At 44.1% G+C, this 15,232-nt stretch overlaps 1 protein-coding gene across 2 annotated transcripts in view; it reads left to right on the forward strand.

Moving 5' to 3' along the window:
- TAC3 (tachykinin precursor 3) overlaps positions 1-15,232 on the forward strand; it is a 156,031-nt gene that overhangs the window by 24,729 nt on the left and 116,070 nt on the right. For both annotated transcript variants that reach the window (XM_073670173.1, XM_073670177.1), the window contains exon 2: positions 3,532-3,666. In XM_073670173.1, the coding sequence (XP_073526274.1) occupies positions 3,556-3,666 (111 nt within the window). In that variant the 5' untranslated portion in view covers positions 3,532-3,555. The remainder of the gene's footprint in view (positions 1-3,531; positions 3,667-15,232) is intronic.

The raw sequence follows: 15,232 nt of genomic DNA on the forward strand, positions 1-15,232 counted from the left end.
AAAATGTGCAGAAAAAAAGCAGTTGAAAAAACGCAGCATTTTCACTATGTGTAAACACTGTCTCAGCATTAGATTTTTATTACATTTTTATGAGTTTAAGGTCGCGTTCACACGTTTTGGTCAATATTTCACATCAGTATTTGTATGCCAAAACTAAGATTTGATAAAAAATGGAGACGTTGTGCACATATTTCTAGTATACTTTTCCTCTGATTGTTCCATCCTGATTTTGGCTTACAAATACTGATGTAAAATACTGACCCAATACTGAACGTGTGAACATGGCCTAATAGCGAAAATAAATCAATCACAACATAATTTATGCCACTTACTGATCACCATAATCTGATCGCTGTGTTGTGTGGATTGTTCCAATTACAGTGACACCAAATAAGTCCATGTTATTTGCTGATTTGCGATGTTTATTAATTAAAAAAAAGTGCAGTTAAAAGGACATTTATCTAATTGCTTTTTAGTATCTTTTAGTAATTTTATAGGGAAAAAAAAATGTGACTTGTTTTCCTTCCAGAATACAGGGACATAGAAATACACTGCTATATACAGTTGTTTAACTGTGTACCAGTTTAACCTGCCTGTGAACTCACAGCCTGCAATGCAGCTTTAAGAACAGAATGTTTGCCTAGAAATTTTACTGGAAGCTGTGGCTCATAGCTTTTGCTTCTGTATTCTGGGTTCAATTCCCAGGGAGACTCGCAAAAAAAAAAGAAAATTATATTTTTCTAATTGTTTTTCATACTTTTTTAGTAGTTTTATCGGAAAAAAAAAATCAGATATTTTCTTCACTTCTAGAATACATGGCTATATTCAGCTGTATCTACAAGTGCTTCTCACTAAATTAGAATATTATTAGTTAATTTATTTTAGTTCTTCAATACAAAAAGTAAAACTCATATGTTATATAGAGTAATTACAAACAGAGTGATCTATTTCAAGTGTTTATTCATTTTACTCACTTATATGGCGCCAATAATTCCACAGCACTTTACAGACATTATGGGCACTGTCCCCATTGGGGCTCACAATCTAAATTCCCTATCAGTATGTCTTTGGAATGTGAGAGGAAACCAGAGAACCCGGAGGAAACCTGTGCAAACATGGGGAGAACATACAAACTCCTTGCAGATGTTGTCCTTAGTGGGATTTGAACCCACGACCCAAGCGCTGCAAGGCTGCAGTGCTAACCAGTGAGCCACCGTGCTATTTCTGTTAATGTTGATAATTATGGCTTAAAGCCAATGAAAACACAAAAGTCATTAACTCAGTAAATTAGAATAATTAATAAAAAAACACCTGCAAAGGTTTCCGATGCGTTTAAAAAGGTCCCTAAGTCTGTTTCAGTAGGCTCCACAATCATGGGGAAGACTGCTGACTTGACAGATGTCCAGAAGGCAGTCATTGACACGCTCCACAAGGAGGGTAAACCACAAAACATCATTGCTAAAGAAGCTGGCTGTTCACAGAGTGCTGTATCCAAGCATATTAATGGAAAGTTGAGTGGAAGGAAAAAGTGTGGTAGAAAAAGGTGCACAAGCAACGGGGATAACCGCAGCCTTGAAAGGATTTTTAAGAAAATGCCACTCAAAAATTTGGGGAAGATTCACAAGTAGACTGCTGCTGTAGTCATTGCTTCAAGAGCCACCACACACAGACGTATCCAGGACATGGGCTACAAGTGTCGCAGTTCTTGTGTCAAGTCACTCATGACAAATAGACAACGCCAGAAGCGTCTTACCTGGGCCAAGAAGAAAAAGACCTGGACTGTTGCTCAGTGGTCCAAGGTGTTGTTTTCAGATGAAAGTAAATTTTACATTTCATTTGGAAATCAAGGTCCCAGAGTCTGGAGGAAGAGTGGGGAGACACACAATCCAAGCTGCTTAAGGTCTAGTGTGAAGTTTCCACAATCAGTGATGGTTTGGGGAGCCATGTCCTCTGCTCGTGTAGATCCACTGTGTTTTATCAAGACCAAAAGTCAGCGCAGCCGCCTACCAGCTTTTGGAGATGGAGATTTCATTTTCCAGCAGGACTTGGCACCGCTCCACACTGCCAAAAGTACCAATACCTGGTTTAAAAACAACAGTATCACTGTGCTTGATTGGCCAGCAAACTCGTCTGACCTTAACCCCATGGAGAATCTATTGGGTATTGTCAAGAGGAAGATGAGACACCAGACCCAACAATGCAGACAAGCTGAAGGCTGCTATCAAAGCAACCTGGGCTTCCATAGCATTTCAGCAGTGCCACAGGCTGATCGCCTCCATGCCACGCCGCACTGATGCAGTAATTGATGGAAAAGGAGCCCTGACCAAGTATTGAGTGCAATTACTGAACATACATTTCAGTAGGCCAACATTTCGGATTTTAAAAACATTTTTCAAGATGTTGTTATAAATTATTCTAATTTACTGAGATAATGACTTTTGTGTTTTCATTGGCTATAAGCCATAATCATCAACATTAACAGAAATAAACACTTGAGATAGATCACTCTGTTTGTAATGACTCTATATAATAAATGAGTTTCACTTTTTGTATTGAAGAACTGAAATAAATTAACTTTTTCATGATATTCTAATTTAGTGAGAAGCACTTGTATATGTACCGGTATAATCTGCCTGTGGGTTCAAAGCCTGCAATGCAGCTTCAAGTATACACAATTCTCCTCTGCTGATCAATGCAGACTGTGGCTAATAGCTTTACTTACTGCCTGCAATTATACAGGTCATGGGTTCGATTCTCAGGAAGACCATATTTCAAAGGGAGAAGAGATTTTTTTTTTTAAATTTAATAGCAAGTGCAGAGCTGGCCCCATCCCCGAGGAGGAGAAACTATGCAGAGATGAAAACGTCATAGAGAGTGAGTGAAAGTCGGGACAAAGCCATGACCTGCAGGGACAGTGTGACTGACCCGTCAAATCGGGACAGTCCCGTTGAATCCAGAACAGTTGGGAGAGATGGTCGCAAGTGTGAATGCAAGTCCTTCATAAGTATCCAGAAGAGGCCTCTAAGAGGGTGTCACGAGCACAGGCACACCCTGTGGGGTTGAAAGATACAAGTGATTTTGTAATTCGACATGGTAAAAAGTTTTTAGTGTAACTTTTGAAATTCAGTGCCTCCTGCTGGGAGATTCCTAATAATACTTCTGTTAAACTTTTACTCTGTCCATAACTTATTTTCTGGGCCACCAGTATGTAGTACTTATTCCAGACCACAGAGGGTCTTCAAACATCAAGTACACTTTTTACAACCATGTCATTTAAAAGTAAACATTTCTGCATACGTTTGGGATCATTGCACATCATTGTTTTTCAGTGTTTTTTTTCTGCAATTCTCAATAAAAACTTGCTGAGGTATGCATTAAATTCCTGTCTGTACTTCCTGACCGAATCTTTGTTGCAAAGTGGCGTTCATTGGTTTACAGATAGTATTTCCTCATAGTTCACTAGTGTGTCGTCATTTGCTGTAAAGTCTACTCAATGCTAAATTATTGATTTATTCATATTTGATTTCTCAGTTGCTGCTCTCAAACCTTGATAAGATGAGGAGTTTTGCCCTAGCCCTGGCCATACTTTTTTTCATGGCAGTGAGAACTTGTCGAGGAAGCTGTCCGGAACCACAGGATTCTCAGGACTCTGGTGCACAGTTTAAGGTAGGACAGCTATTTTTTATATTGCTGTGTATATAATCCCTCAGGAATCAGCTGATATAACTGGGAAAATTTGCCTATACATTTATACATGCCCCTACAGTGGCTGAAATGCATCAGTACATGCCAGCCATAGCAATGAATGGCTGTTCATCTAATGTATGAATATGTGGGGTCCATATGTGCCATTCTCCATTGTGGAGTTCTGTACCCTCTGTCACAAGCCTATGCCCTCATGAAGTCAATCCTTTTACTTATGTATATGTATTAGATACAGGAAAACAATGAGATCGGCAGTCCAAAATAGGACATGCACGATCGACATCTCTCCCAACCATCAGTCGGTGCTCCAATACACATTAGACTGTTGGCCAAGCCCGCCGATATCGGCGGATTTGTCTACCATTAAACTAATATATATGGGGGGCCTTAAAACACAGTGATTGCAACATGATGCCCCTTCCACCATCCCTCTCATGGCATACAGATACTGAGGGAGAGGTTCTGCTGCAGCTTACACCTTCGCTCTGTGCAGCATTTTTTCAATGACTATTTCAATCTAAGACTGTTTTTTATGAATGAACAGCTTTCTGAACTATTACTAAGAGCCTGCGGTCAGGGAAAGGGAACTACAGAGTGCTTAACGATGAAGAATATCTCCTTGTTAGAAACTTTCATGTACCATTGATTTATGCAAATAAGTAATATGAATAGGAACAATGTAGTCTTATCCAGGAGCAGGTATGTATAGAAATAAGAATCAGATACAGTAGTTATAGCTTTCAGAAGTCATATATCCCAACTAGATAGCTTGGTAGACATACAGTACGAGAGCAAAATATTAGAATATGCTGATTTTTAAATAATATAATATATTGCAAAAATTGTTATAATATGTTTATAATATTTTGTGAATCATAATAGTAGAAATTAGTCTATAATCCCCTTTGACTAATCTTTGTTCTTATGCGATTTCTTTAAAAATAGGAAATGATCATATCAACTATTTTTCAAAATCAGCGGACTTCCAATTCATTATTTTCTATACATCTACAGAGCCTTATTTGCCACTAGGTGCTGGAGGACCAGTACTTAGGGTGGTGGGTCATGTGGGGTGGCACCAGCCCTGCAAGTCAAATTTAAAAACATAACTTAATTTATTTTACATGCATCCCCCTGGCTCCTGATGGCCCGTGGTGTGGTTGAGTGGGGAGGCTGGGAAGTGATGTAGTACTAGGGCACGCTGTCAGTTTGCAGACAGAATGAGAAGAGGGAGACATGTAATACATCTTTCATTTTTCTCCTCTGTGTTACTTTAGTGTGCGCAGCACTTATGTGTAATCATGGCTGACTTCTGTTCCACCAACCAGAGACCGGGTTGCACCGTGTCACATCCAGAACACAGCAGGCTGCAGCACCACTCATTAGGGATGAAATGACACCGCTCTCAGCCTAAAGTTACAGCCGTTGCTGTCACACTGACATTGCTTAAAGAGGTTGTCCACTACTAGAACAAACCCTTGTCGATCTGAATGGCTGCCCCTGTTAAAATAAAAACACCTATACTGGCCTCACAAGCAAGCGCCGTTCCAGCAGTGTTAGCACTCACGTTCTCGGGGCTCACATGAGGTTGTTACATCATGTGAGTCCTGTGCCCAATCAGTGCTGGAGTCACTTTCCCCGCCTTCAGACTTAAGTAATCAAGAGGAAATGAGAGCTGCGACTGGCCACTTACTTCCTCTTGATTACTTATACGTCCAAAGGAGGCGAAAGTAATGACTGGACGTAACAACCTCACATGGTCCCCGGGAACATGAGTACTGACACTACTGGAGCGACACCAGCACAGGAGGTGAGTATAGGTGTTTTTCGTTTTAACGGGGGAAAGCATTCAGATCGAGAGGGGGTTGTCCTAGTAGAGGACAACCCCTTCCTGTAGAACACAGCTTTCTATTTGAATGTACTGCAGAAGACACAACCTAATAGATTGGAGAGGAAAGGGAACACAAGAAACACAAATTCACATTAAGAAAGCTGATGAGGGACAACTAGGGTTGCCAACTGTGGGGTAAACCACTGGTCTGACTGATATTAGTTCCCTCAGGCGGTATTTTGCACTTGCACATGTGTACTAAGAAAATCTAACAGCTCCTTTGATCTTTTACTGAGGAGGATCTGAAATCTAAACTCCTTTCTTCAAGGCAAGGACATAGGAGGAAGAGTACATAAAAAAACTGAATGATTTTCATCAGTTTGACAGATTTTACCATCGGATTCATCAGTTCTTCTCATATGCAAAAAAAAACAAACTGATAGAGGTTTCTCAAGCTTATCTTAACAATCAGTGAAAAACGAACACCACACAGATGGCAACCAAATGCTCTCAGATTTTTTCACTAATCCATAGACTTGCATTGGTGACATTGATTCATGACTCAGATCAAAATCAGACATAGCTCTGTAATTGGGTGCGGACCACTCAGTCTACAAAAATAACCCCCACAAACAATAATAGATATGACTTCTATCCATGAAAAACAAAGATTGAACTTGTACATGAAAAACTGCTTAGGAGTCTAACAATTGTAGGGGTTTTACTCACTTGGGTGCGTCGTGAGGAAAACAGGAGGCTTTTTCCTTTAAAGTTCATGTGGGTTTATTGCTTCATAAATCCAGAAGCCAAACAGAAAAGAAAACAGCCTTTAGATCAGGCAAAGAAAGTAAAATGTCCTTAGCAGGTCTCTGCTCAGTCAAGCCTGTGTCCAGTATCCTGGCTCGGTCTGGAGACAAACATACACAGGAGGCCTTCTCCCTCCAAACACACAGACCATGTGCCAAACAGCCTCCATTATATAGGCTGTTAACCACACCCAGAGGGGAGGTATGTGGGTAGCTAGACCCGCCAAACTCTCTAAACTACCCGCAACCTGACTCCTAGATGAACCAAACGAACCTCTTAGTGCTTACATGCACTAGAGAAACACTCCGGGTTACATCACAGAAACCAGCCATCTCTGTGATACATACCTCCCATCGACTATGTGACCATTAGCCACCTTACACAATGATGACCTACCCTAAGGATTAGCATTCTGATCCTGGAAAACCCCTTTAATGGTAGCATATTCAGGCTGAGTGCCTTGGGGAGCGTTATCAGTCTATACTGAACATATATCGAAAGTTTGGGATTGTTTGGTATTTATCATTCAAATGCTCAAATTTGAGTACAGATTATGTACTAATCATGACACACAGTTGGTGCTGTGTCTGCCTGCCCACGTTGGGCGAGTAATGCATCACTATGTTAATAAGTGTTTTGATTGTTACATGTTTACAGATTGCCTTTCCATATCCAGTAATCTTCTTTTGCATTGAATTTAGCAGTTATTATTCGTGCACATAATCTTGGCTGCCCTCAGTGAATTAATCTGCTATTCCAGTCTTTCGTTTCCAGTAAACACATAGAACATTCTCTTTTCTAGACAGTAAAACATTTATGGAAACTATGAATTCACTCTAAACCTGCACACATTAAATAACTAAACACTTCTTCAGCTGGCAGCCATTTCTCTAGACTTCACTATAAACATGCTCATTCTGTTAATCTCAATGTGTAGGAATTATTCAATTGGGAGAGTTAAATAAGCTATTGTCAGACCCCCTGCCAGTGGCTTATGTCTCATGGGAATAAAGGATCTGGAATGTTGACATTTTCCAGCACATCTCTATATTTGTGTTACGAATTGTGGTTCTGTGCTCCCACCTGGAAATGGAGCAGGTCCGGTGCTACGGTACTCAGGTCTAAAGCGCCGCCATTGTCCTGACTGTGGAGGCAGAGTTACTATGCGTGCAGGGAAACTGTCTCATTCTTGTGGAGCATCACATTCTGGTGTTGTGGGATGTATGAGAATGCAGGGTGCTGCTTTGTCTGGTACAATGCAGTGGTGGGATGTTGTCCAGTCTGCTCTTGAAGCTAGCAGGGAGTGGCTGCCTGGGGATGATTGGGAGGTAATCAACACCTGATTATTAGGCGGACTATATAATCCTGCTCACTGCTCAGTCCTTTGCTGTTTATTGCAGTTCCCTACGTGCTTGGTGGTGAGTGGTGCTAGTATTAGTCTTGCTATCTTTTCAGGGTTTTTCTCATTTTCTCTTCTGGTTTACACTTCCTTGGGTTCTTGCAGAGGTACTCACCTGGTTCTTGATTAGGTACCAGCTGCGTCACCAGATGCCAGCTGTCCAGCGACAGTGGGCCTGTAAAGGGCTCTACCAAATAACCCTTACATTTACTGGGAGCTGGGTTAAGAGTATTCTTGGCTCAAGGGCTCGCCTAGCTGGGCAGCTTGTGCCAAGTGCATCTGTGCTGGCGCCTTTGCTGGTTTGGTGTCAGTCTTGCTGGGTCCCTCTGCACAGCACATAACAATTTGCCCTGGTATTTGCCGTTGGAGAATCGTTTAGAGTTTCTCATATGAATAAGATTGACACTTTCAGTTAACTGTCTCTATGTGTTTTGCTGGCTTAATGGGTTACTACCATATTATTTTATTGATAAAATTGCTAAATGTTTGTAAAAATAAGCAACTTTGCCCTTTTCCTATTTTTAAAAATCATCTCTGTTTTCAAGAATGGAGTAATTTTTAATTTTAGTAATTACTGCTCGATTTCTAGGTTACTGGCCCCCACTGTAGACCGGCAGCAATGGCTAAAAATCCACAGTACTTACAAGTCTTTTGAATAGGGCTTGTGGTGAAGCTTGTAAGACTTAAGGAAAAGTCTCCAACAGGGCCCTTATCGATTGGTCAGTAATAATATTGGTCTTCTCATATGGGCCCAGTTTGGGACCCCTAGGCTCCAGGGCCAAGGTAGGACTGCAACTCCAGCACATACTATCGTTACGCCCCTGCTTGAAAGCACCACTCTGAAAACTATGAAAATTTTGAAAATGTGCACTTTTCTCTCCTCTGCAGCATCAGAGGAGCGCAATTTGGGCCAGTGAAAGCAATGCCACTGGTCCAAACTCTCAAACCAGGAGATGCACACTGCCCCTCAGCAAGAATAAAGCCAAGAGGCTGGGGAACAGTGCAACCAATCTTGAGAAGATGGGATAACCCCTTTAAGCTCTGAGCTACATAGCAGTTATCCATGAAGTTTCATTGCCTAATTGTCGTAACTACATAATTTAGAACTATAGTTTTTCCACGGGTAAGTATGAGATTTGTTTTTGTTGTTGTGTTCTCTAGGGTTCCAGCTGTCACCTTGTTTCCATGTTAATTTATATTTTTCTTTTGGCTGTGTACAAGGAAGTACCAGCAGAGCAATGTGCACACATCTGTGTAGTGAATTCTTCATGAGTTTTCCATACACCGTAAGTTTTGTAAGTCTCATTAATAAGGATACAAAAAGCAATATTTTAAAGGAGTAAGGTGCATGGCGATGGCTCTGAGGATAAACTCTCTATCTAAACTGAATACGTCCACTATTACTTGCATTATTCCTGTTGTTATTGTTACCACTGCACACACAGGACTAGTGTTGAGCCACCCCCGTAGTGTTCGAGTTCGGTTCGGTTCGTCGAACACCCGTGTGTTCGCCGAACTGTTCGTCGAACACCGTTAAAACCAATGGCAGGCAAACAAAAACACATAGAAAACACCTTCAAAGGTGTCCAAAAGCTGACAAACTGCTCAGAAGACACAACTAACACATGGAAAAGTGACAAGTACATATAGTCATGCGAAAAGAAAAGAGGTGGAGGAGTAAAAGGAGGGGGAGACACAGATATAGGCATGTCATGCCCTTCTAAAATCCAAAAAGTGAGAAGCCGACACGTTCAGTCCGCTCCTGCCCGTGCCACCTCTGTGTCGCCGGGTTTGTGCCAGAGCCGCGGTGAACCCTGACGGCCAGCCCCCCTCTCCCAATACTGGTGCCTGTCCGCTGGTGGGTCGAGCGAGCCCCCCTGTGGTGGAGGCAGCTCTAAGCTTTTTAATTTAAATTGTCTCTCTAATTTGAATGAATACACTTTAAATCCATTTACAAGGATCTATTGGAGGGCAAGTCTCATGCCAGCAGCCGCGTAATTCCAGCTCCAGTAGCGTCCACTAAAGCTGCTGCAGTTAAAAAGCTTTTATAAGGATCGAGCTCGGCTGTCCACCGCAAGGCATCCTACTGCCAGTCCGAGCCCCTATGCCTTGGGGTGCCTCCTGATGCTCTTCACTGAGTATCCCGTGGTCCCGAAGCATTTCCTTTGAAAAAATTAAGTGTCCAAACTACAGGTGGTGTAGCTTGCTTAACAGCCGGGATAATCCGCTGACTAGCAGACCCTGCTACTAGGCACAAAGTATTTCCTGGGCTAGATGCAGTTAAAAATTTGTAATTAGATACTCTCGTTGGATGCTGAGAAAGCATTCCATAGAGTCTCCTGGCATGCCATATATGATTCTCTTAAAAAGCTTGGGGTAGGGGTCTAGGGGACCCTTTTATAGCCAAAATCACGGCCTTGTATCGCAATACGTCACCTAGGCTGAAGATAAATGGAACTGTAGCACCCTGAGGGCTCGGTTGCTACAGAGGTATTGCACCTCACCCAGAGGTGTGATATCTCACTCTCAGGTAAGGATGGAGTGTGGATCAGGACCCGACACCTGCATGCATTACACCACATTGCCGTGGGGCAGAGCGACCAATATGCCCCTGAGATGGGCACGACAGTCCCTGTCCCTGGCTGGAGTGGGGGGAGGGAACACTGAGGAAGGGGAACCCTGTAGTGCAGGAGCAGGGAGGAAGCAGTTCCTGGGTGCATTGAGAAGGGAGTATAAAAGGTGGGCACCATCTTAGTTCAGTGCAGAGAAGTCTGAGCAGAAGTGGCAGGGAGCAGGGGCTCTGCATGAGCTCTGCTCCGGAGGCGGGCCTAGTAACAGAGGCCCAGGCCTGGAAGAGGGAGAAGGAAGTAAGAGGAGCGGAGAAGGCTCCAGGAACGAGGAACGAAGGGATCTCAGGGGTGCGGACGGGCGAGTCGCCACCGCACGCCCGAATCCACCTGCGTGGAGGGGTCAGGCCAAAGGGGGAGACCGGTCCCCGAAACTAGTGGAGGCAGGAAACGACCCTCAGCTAGAAACAGGAGGCTGTGACATTTTATGTGGCGCAGCCCCTCGCTACACCCGCTAGGAAGGCACCACATAGGGTCAGGGAAACTGGCGCCAAGTTTACCAAGAGGAGGCCCGAGGCAGCCGGACAGAAGGGTTGGTAAGAAAGGCCAGACAAAGGACACACAAAGGGGGTCCTGTGAAGCACTCCAAAGTTATCTGGGAGTTGTCTGAGCCCCTCACCTGGTGAGCACAGTACGACGTGGGCAGCCGTTACCTGCAGACGTGGTCTGGATAATAAGAACTGTGAGTAAAGGCCCTGGACTGCATCACTGACTCCGTGTCATTACTGCTGCTGCCCTGCACCATCACCCCCATCCTCCGCATACACTGCCCTGAGGCTATACTCCTCCCGTGGGGAGTTATGCTACGCTCTGCTGCACCCACAACACCAGCCTCAGCGGTCTGCCCTGGAGCGGCAGTTCACTCTGACCGCAATCCACGGGTGGCGTAGTCGGACATTTAAACATCAAAACCACATAAATAGTTCCGCCACTGGTTTGACTGCCCTGAGCCACGGAACCGGGTCGCCGCCACGGAGACTACAACCACCAGCATCCACCAAAAAGGGTCCGGCTCCGGGTGTCCCAAGGCCCAGGGGGCGCGTCAGAACATTTTCATCACCTTTCACAATCACCAATGGGACAAGGCAGGGATGTTCTCTGTCCCCTCTCTTATACATCCTAGTGACGGAGCACCTGCTCTCATCAATTCGCCATAACCCCAATATTAGGTGGATTGAGGTGGGAGGCATCGAGTACAAGTGCTCTCTATTTGCTGATGATGTCCTAGTATATATCACTCAATCACATATATCCATCCATGCTGTTATGGCTGAAATAGATCACTTTGTTACATGGTCAAATTTTAAAATCAATGCAGTGAAGTCTGAGGCCCTCGATGTCTCCCTCCCCAAATCCATATAGGATTCCATCCAGTCCAACTTTCCCTTTGCCTGGCCCTCACAGGGTATCAAATACTTAGGAATTCCTATTCATAGAGACCTCTCCCATCTATGTTATCTTAATTTTGGGCCCTTTATTGAACAACTCCATACAGACCACGGTTGGCAAGTTAGAACTGTAAGATTCACTACGTGAACCACTGGTGTTTTGTGGAAAAGCACATGTACACTGTGTTCCAAATTATTATGCAAAAAGTGTTTAGGAGTGATAAGGGAAGAATTTGTTTGTTTGTCAGTTAAACTCATTGATGGTGATGTGTGTCAGGGCTCTTTATATCACTGTAAGCAATTGCAGACACCTGTGCTAATTAGTTTGGCAGGTGTGTCCAATGAAAGGCAAGACTACTTAAGAAGGCTGTCTCACATTATTAAGCAGCCTACATTTTCTGCCAAAATGGGAAAGAAAAAGGATGTGTCGGCTGCTGAGAAGCAACAAATTGTGGAGTGTTTAGGTCAAGGCATGACTACAATCAACATTGTGCGATGATCAGGATGAAGTGTCTTGGCAATCAAGAAGTATGTAGCTGATTCACAGTACACACGTGTGCGTGCTGATAAGGGCAAATTGAGGACTCTTTCCTGCAGGCAATTACGTCAGGTTGAAAGAGCAGCGGCAAAAAAGCCTTGTCATAGCAGCAGACAAGTTTTTGAAGCTGCTGGTGCCTCCAACGTCCCCCGAACAACAAGATGCAGGGTCCTTCAGAGGCTTGCAGCTGTGCATACGCCATCCTGTCGACCTCCTCTATCCACTTCACACAAGCAGAAACGGCTCCAGTGGGCCAAACATTACATGAAGACTGATTTCAAAACTGTTTTGTTCACGGATGAGTGCCGTGCAGCGCTCGATGGTCCAGATGGATGGAGTGGAGGATGGCTGGTTGATGGACACCCCACGCAAACACGGCTACAGCGCCAACAAGGAGGAGGTGGAGTAATGTTTTGGGCTGGAATCATGGGGAGAGAGATTGTCGGCCCCTTTAGGATCCCTGAAGGCGCTAAAGATGAACTCCATAATGTATGTGGATTTTCTCAAACAGCACTTCCTGCCATGGTTCAAGAAGAAGAACCGTGTATTTCACAGCAAGATCATTTTTCTGCATGATAATGCACCATCTCATGCTGCACATAAAACATCTGCATCTCTGGCTGATATGGGCATAAAAGGGGACAAACTTATGGTGTGACCCCCATGCTCCCCTGACCTCTACCCCATTCAGAACCTTTGGAGCATCATTAAAAGGAGTGTCTATGATGGCGGGAGGCAGTTCACATCTAAGCAACAGCTCTGGGAGGGTATTCTGTCCTCATGCAAAACAATTGAAGCAGAAACCATCCAAAACCTGACAAATTCAATGGACGAGAGAGTTCAGAAGCTCCTTTCGAACAAGGGGTCCTATGTGAAAATGTAACATCACCTAGAATAAAGTTTTGAGTTGAAAACTGTTTGATTTCAGTTTCTAACAACCTGCTAATGCTTATAATTTCAAAAATGACCATTTTTTTGGTCTTTATTAAAATGAAAAGGTTGATCGAAAAGTTTGGGGGATCTAAGAGTGTGGCAACCCAGTAGTCATGATTACTTCGAATTCTGACAATATGAGGGTCATGCTGCAGGTAGTGCAGCAAGAAGGCACTTATGTGTCTTGCGCATCTCGGAGCCCCAAAATTATTTTCCGGGCTAGATGCAGCTAAAAATTATTATTAATTTTAAATCTGGTGAAGCTTTAGTATAGATGGCCTAATAGGATCAGTGCTGCACACTGCTACAAAGCCCAAATTATTTTCCAGTCAAGATACAGATAAACATGATTAGTAATTTTAAATCTGGTGGAGCTTATTATAGATGGCCTAATAGAATCAGTGCTGCACACTGCTACAAAGCCCAAATTATTTTCCAGCCAAGATACAGATAAACATGATTAGTAATTTGAAAGCTTAAAACGGTTGGTAGGGTGATTTTAACTAATCATCAAGCTTTTACTCTCCCCAGGATGACACAGGGGTAGAAAAGTCGTTTCGGATCCATGATTTGTTCATCTTTATGAACGTGAGTCTGTCTACATTATCAGTGGAGAGCCGCGTGCGCTTATCTGTCAGCACACCACCAGCAGCGCTGAACACACGTTCAGACAGAACGCTGGCTGCGGGGCATGACAAGATCTCCAAGGCGTAAGTGGCTAGCTCCGGCCATTTATCCAGATTGGAAGCCCAAAAAGAGCAAGGGTCCAGTGACACAGTCGTGGCTTCAATGTTTACTTGGAGATACTCCTGTACCATCGTCTCTAGGCGTTGACTATGTGTCAGACTTCTTGTCTCCTGTGGCCTTGCAAAGGATGGGCTAAAAAAGTGGTGAAATGATTCCGCAAAATTGATGTTACCAGCAGATACTGTGGTTCTGTTACGGTTTGAGTGCTGAACACTTGACGGTCCCACGGTTGGCAAGTTGGAACTGTGAGATTCACTACGTGCACCACTGGTATTTTGTGGAAAAGCACATGTAAGATTCTGCAACAGTCTCTGCTGATACTCCTGCATGCGTGCATCCCTTTCTATGGCAGGAATAATTTCTGCAAATTTACTTTTGTACCGGGGATCTAACAGTGTGGCAACCCAGTAGTCAGGATTATTTCTAATTCTCACAATTCGAGGGTCATGTTGCAGGTAGTGCAGCAAGAAGGCACTCATGTGTGTTGCGCATCCAGGAGCACCAAGTCCCTGTTGTGTTGGTGGCGAGGTAACAATCATGCTTCCTTCCTCTGTCCTCTCCCCCCAACCTCGCACAACAGAAATGTGATCAAGGTCTCCCTCATCTGATGAGTCTTCCATCAGTTCGTCCTCCACTTCTTCCTGGGCTCCTGCACCTTCCTCACTAGTTTGGCTGCTACCATGCGCCCTGGTAAAACCATCTCCCCCACCCTCACATGCCTGCCGCCTTGGTGCTGCCGACCGTCTGGACCTTGCAGATGTTAGCCCTTCCGCATACAACTCCTCCTCCTCTACTTCCTCCACCTCCTCTTGTGCCACCACCTGACTCCGAATTCTGTTTAACATGTGCTCCAGCATGTAAATCACCGGAATAGTCATGCTGATAATGGCATCGTCAGCACTAAACATCTTCGTCGCCATTTCAAAACTGTGCAGAAGGGTGCATAGGTCCCTGATCTGAGACCACTCCTCCAGCGTGATTTGCCCCACCTCTGGATCTCGTTGGCCCAGGCTATACGTCAGAACGTATTGCACCAGGGCTTGTCGGTGCTGCCACAGTCGCTGCAACATGTGCAGAGTTGAATTCCACCGGGTAGGCACATCGCATTTTAGCCGATGAAGTGGCAGGCCCAACGACTTCTGTAGAGATGCAAGTCGCTGAGCTGCGGGATGCGAACGGCGAAAGTGAGCACACAGCGACCGTGCCCTCTGCAGAAGGCCATCTAGTCTGGGATAGTGGGCTAAAAATTGCTGGACA

The sequence above is a fragment of the Phyllobates terribilis genome, unplaced genomic scaffold, assembly GCF_046119375.1.
Source record: "Phyllobates terribilis strain yellow unplaced genomic scaffold, ASM4611937v1 Scaffold_2__4_contigs__length_985480577, whole genome shotgun sequence".
Taxonomy (NCBI): domain Eukaryota; kingdom Metazoa; phylum Chordata; class Amphibia; order Anura; family Dendrobatidae; genus Phyllobates; species Phyllobates terribilis.